General features: G+C 46.6%; 1 protein-coding gene across 1 annotated transcript; it reads left to right on the top strand.

The window, feature by feature from the left end:
• Positions 1 to 4,951: 4,951 nt before the first annotated feature.
• CEBPB (CCAAT enhancer binding protein beta) lies at positions 4,952 to 6,183 on the top strand. Its single transcript, XM_040435397.1, has one exon. It carries the CDS (start codon positions 5,020 to 5,022, stop codon positions 5,686 to 5,688), a length of 669 nt encoding a protein of 222 aa, XP_040291331.1. The 5' UTR covers positions 4,952 to 5,019; the 3' UTR covers positions 5,689 to 6,183.
• Positions 6,184 to 23,895: the final 17,712 nt, after the last annotated feature.

The following is a 23,895-nucleotide window of genomic DNA, read 5'->3' as shown; positions in this document are numbered from 1 at the left end:
ATACTGCCCCCTATATACAATAATATAACTACTATAATCCTGCCACCAATATACAAGAATATAACTACTATAATCCTGCCCCCTATATACAAGAATATAACTACTATAATACTGCCCCCAATATACAAGAATATAACTAATATAATCCTGCCTCCTATATACAAGAATATAACTACTATAATACTGCCCCCTATATACAAGAATATAACTACTATAATCCTGCCACCAATATACAAGAATATAACTATTATAATACTGCCCCCAATATACAAGAATATAACTATTATAATACTGCCCCCAATATACAAGAATATAACTACTATAATACCGCTTCCTATGTACTAGAATTTAACTACTATAATACTGTTCCTATATACAAGAATATAACTACATAATACTGCTTTCTATGTACTAGAATATAATTACCATAATACTGCCCCTTATATACAAGAATATAACTACTCTAATGCTGCCCTCGATATATAAGAATATAAGTACTTTAATACTGCCCCTATATACAAGAATATAACTACTATAATACTGCTTCCTATGTACTAGAATATAACCACTATTATCCTGCCCCAATATACAATAATATAACTACTATACTGCCTCCTATGTACTACAATATAACTACTATAATACTGCCCCTATATACAAGAATATAAGTACTTTACTACTGCCCCTATATACAAGAAAATAGCTACTTTATACTGGCCCGATATACAAGATTATAAGTACTTTAATACTGCCCCCAATATACAAAAATACAACTACTATAATATTGTCCCCAAATACAAGAATATGAGTACTTTAATACTGCCTCTATATACAAGAATATAACTATGTCAATGCTGCCCCTATATACAAGAACATAATTACTATATTACTGTTTCCTATGTACTAGAATATAACTATTTTAATACCGCTTCCTATGTACTAGAATATAACTACTATAATACTGCCCCTTATATACAAGAATGTAACTACTATAATACTGCTTCCTATGTACTAGAATATAACTACTATAATCCTGCCCCAATATACAACAATATAACTACTATACTGCCTCCTATGTACCACAATATAACTACTATAATATGCCCCCTATATAAATATTATAACTACTATAATAATGCCTCCTATGTACAAGAATATAACTTCTCTACAACTGCCCTCGATATACAAGAATATAACTACTGTAATACTGCCTCCTATGTACTAGAATATAACTACTATAATACTGCCTCCTATGTACTACAATATAACTACTATAATACTGCCCCTATATACAAGAATATAAATACTATAATACAGCTTCCTATGTACTAGAATATAACTACTATAATACCGCTTCCTATATACTAGAATATAACTACTATAATACCGCTTCCTATATACTAGAATATAACTACTATAATACCGCTTCCTATATACTAGAATATAACTACTATTATACTGACCCCTATGGACAAGAATATAACTATGACAATAATCTTAGAAACTTAACCTTAGATAATCTTATCAAGGTCATGCACAAACTAGGGATTGACCGATTATCGGTTTTACCGATATTATCGTCCGATATTCAGGATTTTGATAGTTATCGGTATCGGCATCTATTTTGCCGATATTCCGATAACGTATGGGGAACACAGATCGCGCTGCTCTCAGTGTTCCCTCTGCAGCACAGGGGAGAAGGAAGCAGTCCCTCCCTCCCCCCTGTGATACTGCTGCCGCTGCGGCCAGTGAAGAGACAGATGGGAAGAGGAGGAGAGGGGCTTTGGCCGCTGCGCCACCAATGATGTTAACTTACTCATTCATTCAAATTGAACAGGAGGCGGGAGCTGGCTGCAGAATCACATAGCCGGCTCCCGACTTCTATGAGCGGTAGCTGCGATCTGCGGTAGTTAACCCCTCAGGTGCCGCGGATCGCATCTACCGCTCATAGAGGTCGGGAGCCGGCTATGTGATTCTGCAGCCAGCTCCCGCCTCCTGTATATGAATAAATGAGAGATTTATCTTCATTGGTGGAGCAGTGCGCCCCCCAGTATTATTCATTGGTGGCGCAGTGCGCCCCCCCAAGCCCCCCAGTATTAATCATTGGTGGCGCAGTGCGCCCCCCACCCCCGTATTGAAAACATTGGTGGCGCAGTGCGCCCCCCCACCCAAGCCCCCCCAGTTTTAATCATTGGTGGCAGTGGCCACAGGATCCCCTCTCCCCTGCTCCTCCGATCGGAGCCCCAGCAGTGTAAGCCTGGGGCTCCGATCAGTTACCATGGCAGCCAGGACGCTATTGAAGCCCTGGCTGCCATGGTAACCTCCCTGCTGCTGTGTGCACAAAGCACAGAGCAGCAGGGACAGTGTGAGATCCTATTCACCCTGATAGAGATCTATCAGGGTGAATAGGACAAGGGTTCTAGTCCCTAAGGGGGCTAAAAGTTAGTTTAAAAAAAACACCAAAATATTAAGTATAAATAAAAAAGAAAGATTTACAAAAAAAAAATACACATTAACAATAAAAAATATACATTTTCAGCAGATTTGTGTAGGAATTTTTTTTAAAAAAAAATGAAATTTCACAGAATATCGGTATAAATTATCGGCTATCGGCCTGAAAGTTCACAAATAATCGGTATCGGCCCTAAAAAATCAATATCGGTTGATCCTTAGCACAAACCAACAATTAATCATAGCAAGCATGTACCTATTAAAACTTAAAGGGGTTCTGCACTTTGTTTTAACTGATGATCTATCCTCTGGATAGATCATCAGCTTCTGATCGGCGGGGGTCCGACACCCAGGACCCCCGCCGATCAGCTGTTTGAGAAGGCAGCGGCGCTCCAGTAGCGCCGCGGTCTTCTCACTGTTTACTGCCGGCCCAGTGACGTCACGACTAGTATCAACTAGCGTGGGCGGGGCTAAGCTCCATTCAAGTGAACAGAGCTTAGCCGCGCCCACGCTAGTTGATACTAGTCGTGACGTCACTGGGCCAGCGGTAAACAGCGGGTATCCTGGGTGTCGGACCCCCGCCGATCAGAAGCTGATGATCTATTCAGAGGATAGATCATCAGTTAAATGAAAGTGCAGAACCCCTTTAATAAAGATTTAATGCATGCGCAGGAATAATGAGGCAAACAGATACGGTCCACATGGACCACTCAGCCAAAACAGGGCATGGGGGTATCCTCTGAGCCAGATTATAACAATAATCCCTATGTAATCAAGGATTGACTGGGAACTTAAAGTGGCCCTGGAAAAAATAACCTAAAAGCTGTAGGCGACCGCGACAGGGCAACACAAGAAGCCAGGGGCAGCAGTACCATAGTGCAGCACAAAATACCGCCTCAGCAAAACCAAACACATAAAATACTGCACTATCACTATACTGAGGACGGTGATACAGTTGAATGTGGTCGTGGACCAGGTGCATAAGTACTTGATGCTCTTAGTATTAATGCTGAGAGCATCAGGTCGTTATGTACCTGGCCGGCGGCTGTGAGGAGGGCTCGGGTGGCCCCCTGGGCATCGGCCTTCCAGGAAATTTCCCTGTAGGGTCTATGGGCAGTCTGCCCCTGTATATAATGCTGCTCAGTTCTTACGGTGATGGATATAAGGCAAACAACAATATACTATAATACCGCTATCCTGCTGCAATCTGGTGTCCATGTTCAGTGTGATAATGTGTAATGTGGCGCCCACTGGAGGACTGCAGAGGTCCTATGCTGATATGTGATGTTCACAAGGTAAGAATTCAGAATTGTGAGTGCAGCTCTAGATGTGGCTGGAGTACAAAGTCACTGTCAGATCTGACTGAGTCCTTCTGTCCTTCTCTATCACCAAACTGCCAGAGCGGAGAGAGTGCAACAGTGCAGCACAGTCCTATGGAAAACTGTCTGGGAGCCGGATGAGCTCTGCTACATCTTACAGAGCAGCTTGTACTATCTTCACGAGGTGGGAGTTGTAGTCTTGCAGACTGCTGGGAGTTGTGGTCTTGCAGACTGCTGGGAGTTGTGGTCTTGCAGACTGCTGGGAGTTGTGGTCTTGCAGACTGCTGGGAGTTGTGGTCTTGCAGACTGCTGGGAGTTGTGGTCTTGCAGACTGCTGGGAGTTGTGGTCTTGCAGACTGCTGGGAGTTGTGGTCTTGCAGACTGCTGGGAGTTGTGGTCTTGCAGACTGCTGGAGTTGTGGTCTTGCAGACTGCTGGAGTTGTGGTCTTGCAGACTGCTGGGAGTTGTGGTCTTGCAGACTGCTGGGAGTTGTGGTCTTGCAGACTGCTGGGAGTTGTGGTCTTGCAGACTGCTGGAGTTGTGGTCTTGCAGACTGCTGGGAGTTGTTGCCTTGCAGACTGCTGGGAGTTGTAGTCTTGCAGACTGCTGGGAGTTGTGGTCTTGCAGACTGCTGGGAGTTGTGGTCTTGCAGACTGCTGGGAGTTGTGGTCTTGCAGACTGCTGGGAGTTGTGGTCTTGCAGACTGCTGGGAGTTGTTGCCTTGCAGACTGCTGGGAGTTGTTGCCTTGCAGACTGCTGGGAGTTGTAGTCTTGCAGACTGCTGGGAGTTGTAGTCTTGCAGACTGCTGGGAGTTGTAGTCTTGCAGACTGCTGGGAGTTGTAGTCTTGCAGACTGCTGGGAGTTGTAGTCTTGCAGACTGCTGGGAGTTGTAGTCTTGCAGACTGCTGGGAGTTGTAGTCTTGCAGACTGCTGGGAGTTGCAGTCTTGCAGACTGCTGGGAGTTGTAGTCTTGCAGACTGCTGGGAGTTGTAGTCTTGCAGACTGCTGGGAGTTGTAGTCTTGCAGGCTGCTGGGAGTAGCCAATCTCTCCACAGAACGCACTTTGTTGTGGTCTCTCAGAGCTGTCAGTGGGATGGGACGTCACACGCGTTGCCATGACAGCAACGCTATACAATTCGCGGGACGTCAGGAAGGCTATAAAAGCGACTCCCAGCCGCCGCTGCCTCAGATCTCATCTGACACTGATAGAGCAGAGTTCACGGAGAAGCGAGAGTTCCCCGTCGCCTCATGCACCGCCTGCTGTCGCCCTGGGACCTGCCAGGATGTGCGGCTATTAGACCCATGGACGCGGCTAACTTTTACTACGACGAGAGCCTGGCGGCCAAAGCTCAGCGCCGGGGGCCCCTGCCGGAGCACGAACGAGCCATAGACTTTAGCCCGTACCTGGAAGCTGACTGTGGGGAGCTGCTGTGCGAACTGGGGGCCTCCCACTACCGGTACCCGGGAGAGCCCAAAACGGAGCCGGTACTACACACGCTGGACACCTACCGGGACAGCCTGGGCAAGGACGAGCCCCCGGCCATGCGCTCCTTCCTAGCCTTCCACGCGGCACCGTCCGGCAGCAGCGGCAACCTGAGCAGCGCGTCGTCCTGCAGCCCCCCGGGCACCCCCAGCCCCGCACCCCGGGGCCAAGCGTCAGCGTCCGGCTCCAAGCACAAGAAGAACCCGGACAAGCACAGCGACGAGTACAAGCAGCGGCGGGAGCGCAACAACATCGCCGTGCGCAAGAGCCGCGACAAAGCCAAGATCCGCAACCTGGAGACGCAGCACAAGGTCCTGGAGCTGACGGCCGAGAACGAGCGGCTGCAGAAGCGGGTGGAGCAGCTGACCCGGGAGCTCGGCACCCTGCGCAACCTCTTCAAGCAGCTGCCGCCCGAGGCCACGGGCAGGTGCTAGAGACACGCTCACAGGGGCCCCGGGGGCCACTCAGGAGCACCAGCGCCACAGGCGGCGCACAAACAGACTGACGGGCCCAGCGCCAGAGAGGAGACTGCTGCCCCGACGTGGGGGGCTTCACAGCCTAGCCCCTCCAGCACCGGTGATGGGGGCTTCGCAGGTTACACCTCCCCCGGGGCCCTCTTATCACGTGGAACATAGGAGCTGCACCTGCCGCCCGCGGGGAGCGGACAGTGGGGGCGGGCGGCGGGTTGTCGGAGGGTTGTCGGGCGCTCGTTTACAGCCGCTGATGATTGCACTCTGCACCTTCTACACTGAACACTTGCGGCTGGGGCTGCAGCCGGTGATGCAATAGTTAAGCCCGGAGCGGGCGGATGACGCAACCTGCTGCAACCGGAGGGCGTCCTCCAGACTTCGTACCAGAGACTTTCTAGATTTGGGAATTTCTATTTTCAGCATTAAATGTCGGAATAAAAGGTTTTCTTTTATATCTGATACCTTCTGGCTTGCTTCTCTTCTGTGCAGGGCCGCCTCCCAATAACCTAAAGATGGGATGCTCAGTTCTGGGGTGTGTTTCTGTTCCCAAGATCTCTGCTTGCTTTCAGTGATTGGCAGCACATCCAGAGACTTCATGGTGGCCATCTACAGCAGCAGAGCTTGTTTATAGTGTGTCCACCTGTCAGGTGGACCTTACCAGAAGAGGTTTTCAGCCTCCTAGATGTCAGCAATTCACTGACAGCAAGCATTCATCTTGAAAATGGTGAAGAATGGATGCACAGGGGGGGCTTTTATTGGGACCTGTGCTTTTTTCTGAAGTCCCATAGACTACAATGAATAGAGCTCTCCCCTTCTCTTAAAGGGTTTTTGCAGCCTGGTTATATTTGTGACCTGATTGGGGGGTCGGGGTCGGACACCCCTGCCGATCAGCTGTTTAAAGAGGAGTGATGTATCCTCTTCATTACACTACAGGTCGCCTCCCTTGCGTTGGCGTAGTGTAATTCGAGTGAATGGAGCGAGTACTGGCAATTACACTGCGCTTCCCAGGCGAGGGGCAGTGTAATGAAGAGGAAGTGGCGCTCGCATGGAGTGCTGCCCCCTCTTCACTAGCTGATTGCTGCCATTCAGCTGTTTGATCAATAGGTCATCAATAATTACTGTCCGCACAACCCCTTTATGGTACATGTACACGCACTGACTAGGCAGGTAATTGCCTGCAGCGATCTCCTCCACTGTATGGGCACAGGTGATGGAGGCTATCACTTATCCTCATACCGATTGGCTGTTTATGGGCAGTAGATCGCTCTTCACACTGGACAACCTGCTGCCCAGTAACAAGGATTTAATGCTCTGCATGAAAGATGAATGTCGGGTGATCTGGTCCCGTTTACATGGGCAGAATATTAGGAACGACATGGATGCAACATGGACACAATCCGTATCTTTTGCAGACCGCCATGTGACTGCACCCCGAGGCTAAGTTCACACTTCAGTTATTTCAATCAGTGATTGAGCGCCACAACCTGTAGTGGAGCCCACTCGGATCAGGTGTAATGGAAATCTCTGCACCTGTTCTATGGTTTTGACCCGGACCTAGTTTTGGCTCGAAATAACTGAAGTGTGAACTCAGCCTTAGGCCTCTTGCACACGACCGTATGTATTTTGTGGTCCGCAAAAAATACGGATGACCTCCTTGTGCATTCTGTATATTCGGAACAGCTGGCCCCTAATAGAACAGTACTATCCTTGTCCGTAATGCGGACAAGAATAGGACATGTTCTATATTTTTATTTATTTTTTTGCGGAATGGAAACAGAATACACACTGAGTACCTTCCGTTTTTTTTTTTTTTTTTGTGGACCCTTTGAAATGAATGGTTCTGCATACGGTCCGCAAAAAAAGTGGAATGGACACTGAAAGAAAATACGTTCCTGTGCATGAGGCCTAATAATAGAAATTCTCTGCAGATCTGTGCTGATTAGTGACGTCATTGTGGAGGCCCCAGACATGGATGTAGACGATCACGGGATGGCTGTTGTGCCATCAGCCCTGGTTCTCCCATGTAGTTGTTATTCCAGGGGAGATCAGTGGCTGCCATACATCATACACTGCTGATCTCCACAGGAACTCAAGGATCAAACAGAACCTCTGAATGCGAGGGTCGACCAGTGAGCTCCAAGCATAGCATGGGGACTGTTCCTTGCAGAAACATATGGATGGGTTTTTAACAGAAATGCTGATAACGCATCTGAGTGTGGACATAGCTTTAGGCTACTTTCACACTCACGTTTGGTACGGATCCGTCATGGATCTGCACAGATGGATCCGTTCAGATAATACAAACGTCTGCATCCGCTCAGAACAGATCCGTTTGTATTATCTTTAACATAGCCAAGGCGGATCCGCCTTGAAGACCATTGAAAGTCAATGGAGGACGGATCAGTTTTCTCTTGTGCCAGATTGTGTCATAGAAAACGGATCCGTCCCCATTGACTTACATTGTGTGTCAGAACCGATCCGTTTGGCTCAGTTTCGTCAGACGGACACCAAAATGCTGCAACCAGCGTTCTGGTGTCCGCCTCCAAAGCAGAATGGAGACGGAACGGAGGCAAACTGATGCATTCTGAGCGGATCCTTTTCCATTCAGAATGCATTGGGGCAAAACGGATCCATTTTGGACCGCTTGTGAGAGCCCTGAACGGATCTCAGAAACGGAAAGCCAAAACGCGACTGTGAAAGTAGCCTTAAATGACAGGTGGGCATTCAATGTATGGTGTGCAGCTTCAGACAGCATTACTTGATGAAATTGTGAGATGATCTACATTAGAAGGTTCTCACACCAGAAATGGACTGCACCTATATGAACATCTCAAAATACAATATAAAAAGTCAATGTAAAGACCTTTCCATCTGGGACATCAATGGCAGGGTCAGTAGAATATGCCACAAATGTCAGATGCAGGTCCCACCACTGCAACCGCTCCTATCTGCAGAACAGGGCCTTGACGTGAATGGAGAGCACACCGCGCATGAACGACCACCCTTTAATTCACCGCTATAGGACTTCAGAAAATAGCCGAGAGCTGGCTTGGTCCCATTGTAGTGAATGGAGGCGTGGTGCTACATTCACGGCTATGGGACTTACGAAAATAGAAGCAGTCAATGGAGAGTACACCACGTGCATGCACACATTGGGTCGCCATTTATATATATCTTTTTTATAGATAGGAGCAGGTCCCAAAGGTAGAACTTGCACCTTTTTGACATTTGTGGCATATCCTATTGATGTCCTAGATGGAACAACCCCCTTTAAAAATGGAGCATCACATACCGTATGCTATACACTGCAACAGAATGACTAGTAAGGGTATGTAGTGATATCCTACCAAACAGACTGTTCTAGGTATACAGTAATGGGTTAATCCTAAATTGGTCCAGAGTGGCAAACATGAACAAATAGAAAGCAAGGAAAATGCAGACAAAGATGGCGGCTGCCACCCCCTGTCGTTGCTTCTTGGACCATAGCTTTAAACAACATTATGATGAAAGGTGCGCTGCGTATATCATTATAAGGGCAGGGCACAGAGTGTTACATAATAAAATTCTATCTACCTGCAGCTGCCACTAGGGGGAGCTTAAGAGCTTACTGCATTCTGTGTTATTATTGAGATGAATGTATTATCAGTATACAGTGAGCTCCTAATGTCCTCCAGAACCTGGAGGCCAACATTTTATCACTTCACTCGATGGCACACATTGTACCTCCGTACTCCTGTGGGATTCTTGGCTGTGTGTCCGTCCTCATGCCACAGATGCCTCTGCAGAAATATGTCAATAATGAATGTTTGTGCTGCACTTCAGCCCTGACACAGTGTTTGCTGAGCTCCTTGCCTTCATCACTTCAGACTGCACAGATTAGTAACGGCCATCCGCGGCACAGTAACTGAAACTTTGCTCCAGGCGCGGCGGTCACACTGAGTATTTACTCTGGCGTTTTGTATCATCGCAGTCTAATGTGCCTCTACGTTTCACTGAGCTGCGCCATTGAAAATACTGCCAGTTGATCCCAGATACTGAGGAGTAAGGCCTCTTTCACACTTGCGTTGTTGGGATCCGGCATGCACTTTCCGTTGCCGGAGGTGCCTGCCGATCCGGAAAAACGCAAGTGTACTGAAAGCATTTGAAGACGGAACCGTCTTCCAAATGCTTTCAGTGTTACTATGGCACCCAGGACGCTATTAAAGTCCTGGTTGCCATAGTAGGAGCGGGGAGCGGGGGAGCAGTGTACTTACCGTCCGTGCGGCTCCCGGGGCGCTCCAGAATGACGTCAGAGCGCCCCATGCGCATGGATGACGTGATCCATGCGCTTGGGGCGCCCTGACGTCATTCTGGAGCGCCCGGGGAGCCGCACGGACGGTAAGTACACTGCTCCCCCGCTCCCCGCTCCACTTACCATGGCTGTCAGGACTTTAGCGTCCCGGCAGCCATGGTAACCATTCTGAAACGACGTTTAGCTTAAGGCCGGATCCGGATCAATGCCTTCCAATGGGCATTAATTCCGGATCCGGCCTTGCGGCAAGTGTTCCGGATTTTTGGCCGGAGCAAAAAGCGCAGCATGCTGCGGTATTTTCTCCGGCCAACAAACGTTCCGTACCGGAACTGAAGACACCCTGATGCATCCTGAACGGATTTCTCTCCATTCAGAATGCATTAGGATAATCCTGATCAGGATTCTTCCGGCATAGAGCCCCGACGACGGAACTCTATGCCGGAAGACAATAACGCAGGTGTGAAAGAGCCCTAAATGGCGGTATTATAAAATGTAGCAAATCTGAGCTGTAATGAAAAAGAGACTCCCAATGAGCCCGAGAATGCGTGACCTGCACTCTGTTCATACAGGGCATGTGACCCCTGTTCTTGTGATTGGTTGGGGTCCCTGTGTTTGGACTCCCACTGATCAGATACTTATCCCCTGTCCTGTGAATAGGTGATAAGTTCTGAATTTGGCACAACCCCTTCAAAGGGAATCTGTCCCATTATCTACAGTAATGCAATAATATGAGTAGTACTGCAGATATGGAGTCCAGATCAACTCTTTATTTTCCTACTGCCCCTCATTCCTCCTGTCTGCACTCAGAGCTGTGTTGCAATACATTGTCAGGACTGCTGTGCATGCGCACACGAGTCCTTTCTATTATGTTAGCACAGTAGTCTGGACTGTGTGTTTCAGTGCAGCTTTGAGAGTTGACAGCGGGGAAACAGGAGGCAGTTGGAAAATAAAGAATAGTGATATGGACTACTCATGTATTAGGCCCCTTTCACACGGGCGATTTTTCCGCGCGGGTGCAATGCGTGAGGTGAACGCATTGCACCCGCACTGAATCCGGACCCATTCACTTCTATGGGGCTGTGCACATGAGCGGTGATTTTCACGCATCACTTGTGCGTTGCGTGAAATTTGCAGCAAGCTCTATATTGTGCGTTTTTCATGCAACGCAGGCCCCATAGAAGTAAATGGGGCTGCGTGAAAATCGCAAGCATCCGTAGGCAAGTGCGGATGCGGTGCGATTTTCATGCATGGTTGCTAGGATGAAAGTCTAATCACTGTATTATTTTCCCTTATAACATTGTTATAAGGGAAAATAATAGCATTCTTTAATACAGAATGCTTAGTAGAAGGTCAATTGAGGGTTAAAAAAAATATATAAATTAACTCACCTCTTCCAATTGATTGCATAGCTGCCGTTCTCCGGTTCTTTCTTCAGGAGCTATCAAAGGACCTGTGGTGATGTCACTGAGCTCATCACATGGTCCATCACCATGGTGATGGACCGTGTGATGAGCTCAGTGATGTCACCACAGGTCCTTTGACAGGTCCTGAAGAAAGAACAGGAGATCGGCAACCTTCGGCACTCCAGCTGCTGTAAAACTACAACTCCCAGCATGCAAACATGCTTGACTGTTTTCACAACTTCCATAGAGGTGAATAGAGCATTCTTGGAGTTGTAGTTTCAGAACATCTGGAGTGCCGGAGGTTGCTGATCCCTGCTGGAGATAATAGTCCAAAATCGGGGTGACAGATTCCCTTAAAGTCCTTTAAGTCCTGCAGTCAGTGCTGTACTTTCATTGTAATCTGTTCATTTTACATATAGTAATACACATCTAGTCTATGCTATCTCCTAATTCACTGTTACTGTGGGACTGCTTCTTGCAATAGCAGGTATCGTAATATACAGTACAGACCAAAAGTTTGGACTCACCTTCTCATTAAAAGAGTTTTCTTTATTTTCATGACTATGAAAATTGTAGATTCACACTGAAGGCATCAAAACTATGAATTAACACATGTGGAATTATATACATAACAAACAAGTGTGAAACAACTGAAAATATGTCATATTCTAGGTTCTTCAAAGTAGCCACCTTTTGCTTTGATTACTGCTTTGCACACTCTTGGCATTCTCTTGATGAGCTTCAAGAGGTAGTCCCCTGAAATGGTTTTCACTTCACAGGTGTGCCCTGTCAGGTTTAATAAGTGGGATTTCTTGCCTTATAAATGGGGTTGGGACCATCAGTTGCGTTGAGGAGAAGTCAGGTGGATACACAGCTGATAGTCCTACTGAATAGACTGTTAGAATTTGTATTATGGCAAGAAAAAAGCAGCTAAGTAAAGAAAAACGAGTGGCCATCATTACTTTAAGAAATGAAGGTCAGTTAGTCAGCCGAAAAATTGGGAAAACTTTGAAAGTAAGGGCTATTTGACCATGAAGGAGAGTGATGGGGTGCTGCGCCAGATGACCTGGCCTCCACAGTCACCGGACCTGAACCCAATCGAGATGGTTTGGGGTGAGCTGGACCGCAGAGTGAAGGCAAAATGCTAAGCATCTTTGGGAACTCCTTCAAGACTGTTGGAAGACCATTTCAGGGGACTACCTCTTGAAGCTCATCAAGAGAATGCCAAGAGTGTGCAAAGCAGTAATCAAAGCAAAAGGTGGCTACTTTGAAGAACCTAGAATATGACATATTTTCAGTTGTTTCACACTTGTTTGTTATGTATATAATTCCACATGTGTTAATTCATAGTTTTGATGCCTTCATAGTCATGAAAATAAAGAAAACTCTTTGAATGAGAAGGTGTGTCCAAACTTTTGGTCTGTACTGTACTGTATAATGACAAATTCCACGGCACATCCAAAAAAAACGTGAGTTTTATTCACCAGAGATACAACAACGTTTCAATCCACTCAGTGGGATCTTTCTCAAGCAATATATATACACTGCTCAAAAAAATAAAGGGAACACTTAAACACAATGTAACTCCAAGTCAATCACACTTCTGTGCAATCAAACTGTCCACTTAGGAAGCAACACTGAGTGACAATCAATTTCACATGCTGTTGTGCAAATGGGATAGACAACAGGTGGAAATTATAGGCAATTAGCAAGACACCCCCCAATAAAGGAGTGGTTCTGCAGGTGGTGACCACAGACCACTTCTCAGTTTCTATGCTTCCTGGCTGATGTTTTGGTCACTTTTGAATGCTGGCGGTGCTTTCACTCTAGTGGTAGCATGAGACGGAGTCTACAACCCACACAAGTGGCTCAGGTAGTGCTGCTTATCCAGGATGACACATCAATGCGAGCTGTGGCAAGAAGGTTTGCTGTGTCTGTCAGCGTAGTGTCCAGAGCATGGAGGCGCTACCAGGAGACAGGCCAGTACATCAGGAGACGTGGAGGAGGCCGTAGGAGGGCAACAACCCAGCAGCAGGACCGCTACCTCCGCCTTTGTGCAAGGAGGAACAGGAGGAGCACTGCCAGAGCCCTGCAAAATGACCTCCAGCAGGCCACAAATGTGCATGTGTCTGCTCAAACGGTCAGAAACAGACTCCATGAGGGTGATATGAGGGACCGACGTCCATAGGTGGGTGTTGGGCTTACAGCCCAACACCGTGCAGGACGTTTGGCATTTGCCAGAGAACACCAAGATTGGCAAATTCGCCACTGGCGCCCTGTGCTCTTCACTGATGAAAGCAGGTTCACACTGAGCACATGTGACAGACTTGACAGAGTCTGGAGACGCCGTGGAAAACGTTCTGCTGCCTGCAACATCCTCCAGCATGACCGGTTTGGCATTGGGTCAGTAATGGTGTGAGGTGGCATTTCTTTGGAGGGCCGCACAGCCCTCCATGTGCTCGCCAGAGGTAGCCTGACTGACATTAGGTACCGAGATGAGATCCTCAGACCCCTTGTGAGACCATATGCTGGTGCGGTTGGCCCTGGGTTCCTCCTAATGCAAGACAATGCTAGACCTCATGTGGCTGGAGTGTGTCAGCAGTTCCTGCAAGACGAAGGCATTGATGCTATGGACTGGCCCGGCCGTTCCCCAGACCTGAATCCAATTGAGCACATCTGGGACATCATGTCTCGCTCTATCCACCAACGTCACGTTGCACCACAGACTGTCCAGGAGTTGGCAGATGCTTTAGTCCAGGTCTGGGAGGAGATCCCTCAGGAGACCATCCGCCACCTCATCAGGAGCATGCACAGGCGTTGTAGGGAGGTCATACAGGCACGTGGAGGCCACACACACTACTGAGCCTCATTTTGACTTGTTTTAAGGACATTACATCAAAGTTGGATCAGCCTGTAGTGTGTTTTTCCACTTAAATTTTGAGTGTGACTCCAAATCCAGACCTCCATGGGCTGAAAAATTAGATTTCCATTCTTTTATTTTTGTATGATTTTGTTGTCAGCACATTCAACTATGTAAAGAACAAAGTATTTCAGAAGAATATTTAAGTAACTCAGATCTAGGATGTGTTATTTTTGTGTTCCCTTTATTTTTTTTAGCAGTGTATATATATATATATATATATATATATATATGTGTGTGTGTGTGTGTGTGTGTGTGAATGCTCCATCTACATATACAAGACAACAAACACAACCTGACATCACATTGCTCTATAAACACCCCCATCACAGGATTTCCACTGCCCTATATCCTGGAATATCTATAAGGAGATCTATGGCACACCAGAAATTCTTTTTAAGTCATGCTTTAATACATAATGTGCAAATTCACATAATTTTGTACATGCTTTCCATCCAGAATTTACATCAATATTAAAGGCCATGAGAAAGTCCAAACGTTTCGGTCGGATAACGACCTTTATCAAGGGGTCTGTGGCCTGTAGGAGAGAACCTTGCTTTGTATCCTGGAATAGGCCAGGGCCTAAAATAAAGACCAGTTATTAGTTGTAAAAACTGCAGAAGGTGTCCACTGACAACAGAGTGTCTACAACCAAAGGAAACTTATATTATTAAAGGGGTTCTGCAGTTTTTTTAGAATGATGATCTCTCCTCTGGATAGATCATCAACATCTGATTGACGTTGGTCCGACACCTGGGACCCCCGCCGATCAGCTGTTTGAGAAGGCAGCGGCGCTGGCAGTAGCGCCGTGGCCTTCTCGCTGTTTACCGCAGGCTCAGTGACGTCACGACTAGTATCACTGGCCTGGGTGGGGCTAAGCTCTGTTCATTTGAATGGATCTTAGCCTCGCCCAGGCCATTGATACTAGTCGTGACGTCACTGGGCTTGCGATAAACAGTGAGAAGGCCGCGCCACTGCCTTCTCAAATAAATGATCGGCAGGGGTCCCGGGTGTCGGACCCCTGTCGATCAGATGCTGATGATCTATCCAGAGGAGAGATAATCATTTAAAAAAAACTGCAGTACCCCTTTAAGGATCAAAAGTGGAGCAGATTACTATTCTCCAGGTGGGCGATATATTCCTAAACTCAAACACAGATGATTGAGTTCAATGAGAGAAACTCGCTGTGTGTGGCAGTGTGAGATTCCGTTCTGGCAGGATCGCACAGCATTATAATGATTTATAAGGCTGTGTGTCCCTGTGAGACCTGGACTCTACTGAATTAGGGCTCATGTACACGGCCGTATGTATTTTGTGGCCCGCAAAACATGGATCTGAAACAAAAAACGTATTTTGCACCCGTTTTTTTGTGTGGATCCATTGTAACAATGCCTGTCCTTGTCCACAAAACGGACAAGAATAGGACATGTTCTATTTTTTTTTTTGCAGAACTGATATGCAGACATACGGACATAGAATGTAATTTCGGGTTTTTTCAAGCCCCATTGAAGTGAATGGTTCCACATATGGACCTGTAAAAAACCCAGAACATAAACGGAGAAAAAATACGTTCGTGGGCATGAGCCCTTACCCTGACATAATGCTGTCGGTGTAAGGGCTTGTTCACACGACCGTATGACTTTTTCAGTGTTTTGCGGGCCGTTTTTAATGGATCCGTTTTTCCATTTCAGTTCCGGTTCCATTCTGTTTTTCCGTTCGGCATATACAGTATACGGTAATTACATAGAAAAAATTGGTCTGGGCATAAAATTTTCAATAGATGATTCCTCAAAAACGGAACGGATACGGAAGACATACGGACATTCCGTATGTGTTCCTTTTTTTTTGCGGACCCATTAACTTGAATGGAGCCACGCAACGTGATTTGCGAGCAATAATAGGACATGTTCTATCTTTGAACGGAACTGAAAAATGGAAAAACTCAATGCATACGGAGTACATTCCGTTTTTTTTACAGAACCACTGAAATGAATATACAGACCGTATACGGAACTCAAAAAACGTTCGTGTGAACGAGCCCTAATTCAGTAGATACACACTTCAGTTATTTTGAGCCAAAACTAGGTCCGGGTCAAAAACAGGAGGTAATCTTCCCATTATACCTGGTCTCTGAGTAGGCTTCACGGCAAACTGGCCATCACTGTTCACTACTGGTTTTGGCTCAAAATAACTGATGGAAATAACTGATCCAATAACTGAAGTGTGAACTCAGCCTTAGGGCTCATGCACACGAATGTGTGCGCCCTATAAATGCTGCAGGCCGCAAATAGCGGTCCGCAATGCATGAGCACCCGTTGTTTGGCTGTCGTTTGCGGATCTATTCACTTCAATGGGTCTGTGATCTGCAAGGTTCAGTCCGCACATGTTTTTTTTTTTGCGGTGCGCAAACACGAACCGAAATCCCACAGATGCGCTCTGTAGTGCTTTCGTGGGCTTTTGCTCCGTGCCTCCGCTCTGTATCTTGCGGCCTCTTTCAAGTAAAAGGGTCTGCATCTGTGATGCTGAGTGCACACGGCCTGTCCCTGTATATTGCAGACTTGCTGTTTGCAGGCTGCAATACGGGCACGGGGCACACACGCTCATGTGCATGAGCCCTAATAGGGACACACAGCCTATTAAATCATTGTAATGCTGTGCGATCCTGTCAGAGGAGCAGACGTCAGAATGGGAACTCGCAATGCCACACGTTGCGAGTTTCTCGCATTAAACTAGCTCATCTGTGGTTGGCCTAAGGCTACCTGCACAGATTTTAGATTATGCACATTTTTTCTTTTTGCACAGATTCTTGAGTGGAAAAACCGCAGCGTAATACAGTACCAGCAAAGTGCATGAGATTAGACAAATCTGATGTACACTTTGCTTTTCCGTGCAGAAATTGAAGTCTGCAGAATGTCAGTTCTTTGTGCGGTTCGTTTGTGTACATTTTACCTTTTTCAATGCAATGGTGAGATCTAAGGAAAATCAAAATCCACACATGAGACAAAGATAAATCATTTAAGAACTTTTTCCACCTTTAATGTGACCTATAAACTGTACAACTTAATTGAAAAACAAACTGAAATCTTTTAGGTAGAGGGAAGAAAAAATATAAAAATAAAATAATATGGTTGCATAAGTGTGCACACCCTTAAACTAATACTTTGTTGAAGCACCTTTTGATTTTATTACATCACTCAGTCTTTTTGGGTATGAGTCTATCAGCATGGCACATTTAGACTTGGCAAGATTTGCCCACTCTTCTTTGCAAAATCACTCCAAATCTGTCAGATTGCGAGGGCATCTCCTGTGCACAGCCCTCTTCAGATCACCCCAAAGATTTTCAATCGGATTCAGGTCTGGGCTCTGGCTGGGCCATTCCAAAACTTTAATCTTCTCTGGTGAAGTCATTCCTTTGTTTATTTGGATGTATGCTTTGGGTTGTTGTCATGCTGAAAGATGAAGTTCCTCTTCATGTTCAGCTTTCTAGCAGAAGCCTGAAGGTTTTGTGCCAATATTGACTGGTATTTGGAACTGTTCATAATTCCCTCTAGCTTAACTAAGGCCCCAGTTCCAGCTGAAGAAAAACAGCCCCTTGGCAGGATGCTGCCACCACCATGCTTCACTGTGGGTATGGTGCTCTTTTGGTGATGTGCAGTGTTGTTTTTGTGCCAAACATATCTTTTGGAATTATGGCCAAAAAGTTAAACCTTGGTTTCATTAGTCCATAACACCTTTTCTCACATGCTTTTGGAAGACTTCAGATGTGTTTTTGCAAAATGTAGCCTGGCTTGGATGTTTTTCTTCGTAAGAAAAGGCTTTCGTCTTGCCACTCCACCCCATAGCCCAGACATATGAAGAATACGGGAGATTGTTGTCACATGTACCACACAGCCAGTACTTGCCAGATGTTCCTGCAGCTCCTTTAATGTTGCTGTAGGCCTCTTGGTAGCCTCCCAGACCAGTTTTCTTCTCGTCTTTTCATCAATTTTGGAGGGACGTCCAGTTCTTGGTAATATCACTGTTGTGCTATATTTTCTCCACTTGATGATGACTTCACTGTGTTCCATGGTATATCTAATGTAGGGATCGACCGATTATCGGTTTTACCGATATTATCGGCCGATATTCAGGATTTTGACAGTTATCAGTATCGGCATCTATTTTGCCGATATTCCGATAACGTATGGGGAACACAGATCGCGCTGCTGTCAGCGCTCTCCGTGTTCCCTCAGCAGCACAGGGGAGAAGGAAGCAGTGTCTCCCTCCCCCTGTGCTGCTGCTGCCGCTGCCGCCAATGAGAGGAGAGAAGACAAGAGGAGGGGAGGGGCTTTGGCCACAGCTCCACCAATGATGTTAACTTACTCATTCATTCAAATTGAACAGGAGGCGGGAGCTGGCTGCAAAATCACATAGCCGGCTCCCGACCTCTATGAGCGGTAGCTGCGATCCGTGGTAGTTAACCCCTCAGGTGCCGCGGATCGCAGCTACCGCTCATAGAGGTCGGGAGCCGGCTATGTGATTCTGCAGCCAGCTCCCGCCTCCTGTATATGAATAAATGAGAGATTTATGTTCATTGGTGGCGCAGTGCGCCCCCCAGTATTAATCATTGGTGGCGCAGGGCGCCCCCCCGCGCCCCCCAGTATTAATCATTGGTGGCGCCCCCACCCCCACCCCAGTATTAAAAACATTGGTGGCGCAGTGCGCCCCCCCCCACCCAAGCCCCCCCAGTTTTAATCATTGTTGGCAGTGGCCACAGGGTCCCCTCTCCCCTCCTCCTCCGACCGGAGCCCCAGCAGTGTAAGCCTGGGGCTCCGATCAGTTACCATGGCAGCCAGGATGCTATTGAAGCCCTGGCTGCCATGGTAATCTCCATGCTGCTGTGTGCACAAAGCACAGAGCAGCAGGGACAGTGAGATCCTATTCACCCTGATAGAGATCTATTAGGGTGAATAGGACAAGGGTTCTAGTCCCTAAGGGGGCTAAAAGTTAGTAAAAAAAAAAACACTGAAATATTAAGTATAAATAAAAAAGAAAGATTTACCAAAAAGAAAATTTCAGGAAAGACAAACTAGAGCAGCTGAACGTTATTTGGGGTTAATCAGAGGCACTTTAAAGATGACCTTTCACCAGAGGAAAGCCTCTAAACTAACTATACAGAGGTGTAGAGCGGCGCCCAGGGATCCCCCTCCACTTACTGTTATCCCCGGGCGCCGCTCCGTTCGCCCGGTATAGCCTCCGGTATGTAAGTAGTTAGGCTCCACCCACTTGATCCTGCCGGCGTCGTCTTCTCCTATGCTGTAGCGCTAGCCAATCTCAGCGCTCAGCTCATAGCCTGGCTATGAGCTGAGCGCTGCGATTGGCCAGCGCTACAGCATAGGAGAAGAAGACGCAGGGGGATCCCTGGGCGCCGCTCTACACCTCTGTATAGTTAGTTTAGAGGCTTTCCTCTGGTGAAAGGTCCTCTTTAAATGATGGTAGGTGTATGCTGACTCCTATTTAACATGATTTTGAATGTGATTGCTTAATTCAGCTACATCCCCAGTTATAAGAGGGTGTGCACACTTATGCAACCACATTTTTTTTTGGTTTTCTTCCCTCTATCTAAAAGATTTTAGTTTGTTTTTCAATTGAGTTGTACAGTTTATCGGTCACATAAAGGTGGAAAAAGTTCTGAAATGATTTATCTTTGTCTCATTTTTTTTACATCACAGAAACCTGACATTTTAACAGGTGTGTGTAGACTTTTTATATCAGCTGTATATTAGGGATTTGTCAGCAGATCCCTGTAGTTTCATTGAGAACTTAAATTCCTACCACATCTCAGTTGGAGTTCCTGAGAGGCTGTGAACAGGTGAGCCCTTTGCACCAGTTCACATGCGGCGCTGGACGGCGGCCGTCGCTGCTTCTGTGCCGTGCTGGTGGAGTGATGGGACCCGGGGCCCAGGTGGCCTCACTGTACAGTGGGGCCGCTGTGCGGCTGCTGGATCCCATTGCCTGCTGGAGCGGTGTGGAGGTGCGGTGGTCGCCACACGGTGCCGCGCCATGGTTAGAGTAGGTTCCCACTTAAACAAGAGGCAACCTTGTCGCGGTAAGTGGGCCTATGCTCTTTGATCAAACTGCATACTAATGCCTCTTTATAGTGCACAGCAAATGATAATAGTGCTGTATAGCCATGTTTTATCAAAAGAAATGCTGAAAATTAAAAACAGTTGTCATATCAGAAGCATAGGAATGAGGATGTGCGATTTAGATTCTCTCTACATATCAGTTTCATTGAGAACTGCCCAATATTTAGGGAAAATGCTTTGTTTCCTTTGAGATAAGCGGCACCAGTTGTGTCTACAGCCATTTACCTCCCTCCATCTGATCAGCTAAACAGATATTTTAATGGGGAGGGCATGAGGCTATTATATGTCTATGGCCAACTGGGGGGTCTCTGATGATCAGCTGCTGGACATAAGCACATGGTTGTCAGTGGCATAAATCCTATGATGCTCTGTATCTCTCTTAACCACCTCCGGACCGCCTAACGCAGGATCGCGTTCCGGAGGTGGCAGCCCTGCGCAGAGTCACGCATATATGCGTCATCTCGCGATGGCCGAGATTTCCTGTGAACGCGCGCACACAGGCGCGCGCGCTCACAGGAACGGAAGGTAAGAGAGTTGATCTCCAGCCTGCCAGCGGCGATCGTTCGCTGGCAGGCTGGAGATGTGTTTTTTTTAACCCCTAACAGGTATATTAGACGCTGTTTTGATAACAGCGTCTAATATACCTGCTACCTGGTCCTCTGGTGGTCCCATTTGTTTGGATCGACCACCAGAGGACACAGGTAGCTCAGTAAAGTCCCACCAAGCACCACTACACTACACCCCCCCCCCCCCGTCACTTATTAACCCCTTATTAGCCCCTGATCACCCCATATAGACTCCCTGATCACCCCCCTGTCATTGATCACCCCCCTGTCATTGATTACCCCCCTGTAAAGCTCCATTCAGATGTCCGCATGATTTTTACGGATCCACTGATAGATGGATCGGATCCGCAAAACGCATCCGGACGTCTGAATGAAGCCTTACAGGGGCGTGATCAATGACTGTGGTTATCACCCCATATAGACTCCCTGATCACCCCCCCTGTCATTGATTACACCCCTGTCATTGATCAACCCCCTGTAAAGCTCCATTCAGACGTCCGCATGATTTTTACGGATCCACTGATAGATGGATCGGATCCGCAAAACGCATCCGGACGTCTGAATGAAGCCTTACAGGGGCGTGATCAATGACTGTGGTGATCACCCCATATAGACTCCCTGATCAACCCCCTGTAAAGCTCCATTCAGATGTCCGCATGATTTTTACGGATGCACTGATAGATGGATCGGATCCGCAAAACGCATCCGGACGTCTGAATGAAGCCTTACAGGGGCGTGATCAATGACTGTGGTGATCACCCCATATAGACTCCCTGATCACCCCCCTGTCATTGATTACCCCCCTGTCATTGATTACCCCCCTGTAAAGCTTCATTCAGACGTCCGCATGATTTTTACGGATCCACTGATAGATGGATCGGATCCGCAAAACGCATCCGGACGTCTGAATGAAGCCTTACAGGGGCGTGATCAATGACTGTGGTGATCACCCCATATAGACTCCCTGATCACCCCCCTGTCATTGATCAACCCCCCTGTCATTGATCACCCCCCTGTCATTGATCACCCCTCTGTAAGGCTCCATTCAGATATTTTTTTGGCCCAAGTTAGCGGAATTTTTTTTTTTTTTTCTTACAAAGTCTCATATTCCACTAACTTGTGTCAAAAAATAAAATCTCACATGAACTCACCATACCCCTCACGGAATCCAAATGTGTAAAATTTTTTAGACATTTATATTCCAGACTTCTTCTCACGCTTTAGGGCCCCTAGAATGCCAGGGCAGTATAAATACCCCACATGTGACCCCATTTCGGAAAGAAGACACCCCCAGGTATTCCGTGAGGGCCATATTGAGTCCATGAAAGATTGAAATTTTGTCCCAAGTTAGCGGAACGGGAGACTTTGTGAGAAAAAAATTAAAAATATCAATTTCCGCTAACTTGTGCCAAAAAAAAAAAATTTCTATGAACTCGCCATGCCCCTCATTGAATACCTTGGGGTGTCTTCTTTCCAAAATGGGGTCACATGTGGGGTATTTATACTGCCCTGGCATTCTAGGGGCCCCAAAGCGTGAGAAGAAGTCTGGTATCCAAATGTCTAAAAATGCCCTCCTAAAAGGAATTTGGGCACCTTTGCGCATCTAGGCTGCAAAAAAGTGTCACACATCTGGTATTGCCGTACTCAGGAGAAGTTGGGGAATGTGTTTTGGGGTGTCATTTTACATATACCCATGCTGGGTGAGAGAAATATCTTGGTCAAATGCCAACTTTGTATAAAAAAATGGGAAAAGTTGTCTTTTGCCAAGATATTTCTCTCACCCAGCATGGGTATATGTAAAATGACACCCCAAAACACATTCCCCAACTTCTCCTGAATACGGCGATACCACATGTGTGACACTTTTTTGCAGCCTAGGTGGGCAAAGGGGCCCATATTCCAAAGAGCACCTTTAGGATTTCACAGGTCATTTACCTACTTACCACACATTAGGGCCCCTGGAAAATGCCAGGGCAGTATAACTACCCCACAAGTGACCCCATTTTGGAAAGAAGACACCCCAAGGTATTCCGTGAGGGGCATGGCGAGTTCCTAGAATTTTTTATTTTTTGTCACAAGTTAGTGGAAAATGCTTATTTTTTTTTTATTTTTTTTTTCATACAAAGTCTCATATTCCACTAACTTGTGACAAAAAATAAAAAGTTCCATGAACTCACTATGCCCATCAGCGAATACCTTGGGGTCTCTTCTTTCCAAAATGGGGTCACTTGTGGGGTAGTTATACTGCCCTGGCATTCTAGGGGCCCAAATGTGTGGTAAGGAGTTTGAAATCAAATTCTGTAAAAAATGACCTGTGAAATCCGAAAGGTGCTCTTTTGAATATGGGCCCCTTTGCCCACCTAGGCTGCAAAAAAGTGTCACACATCTGGTATCTCCGCAATCGGGAGAAGTTGGGGAATGTGTTTTGGGGTGTCATTTTACATATACCCATGATGGGTGAGAGAAATATCTTGGCAAAAGACAACTTTTCCCATTTTTTTATACAAAGTTGGCATTTGACCAAGATATTTATCTCACCCAGCATGGGTATATGTAAAAAGACACCCCAAAACACATTCCTCAACTTCTCCTGAATACAGAGATACCAGATGTGTGACACTTTTTTGCAGCCTAGGTGGGCAAAGGGGCCCACATTCCAAAGAGCACCTTTCGGATTTCACAGTTCATTTACCTACTTACCACACATTTGGGCCCCTAGAATGCCAGGGCAGTATAACTACCCCACAAGTGACCCCATTTTGGAAAGAAGAGACCCCAAGGTATTCGCTGATGGGCATAGTGAGTTCATGGAAGTTTTTATTTTTTGTCACAAGTTTGTGGAATATGAGACTTTGTATGAAAA

The sequence above is a fragment of the Bufo bufo genome, chromosome 6 (genome assembly GCF_905171765.1).
Source record: "Bufo bufo chromosome 6, aBufBuf1.1, whole genome shotgun sequence".
Lineage (NCBI taxonomy): Eukaryota > Metazoa > Chordata > Amphibia > Anura > Bufonidae > Bufo > Bufo bufo.
The sequence above is the reverse complement of the archived record's forward strand: the minus strand, read 5'-3'. Positions and strand labels throughout refer to the sequence as shown.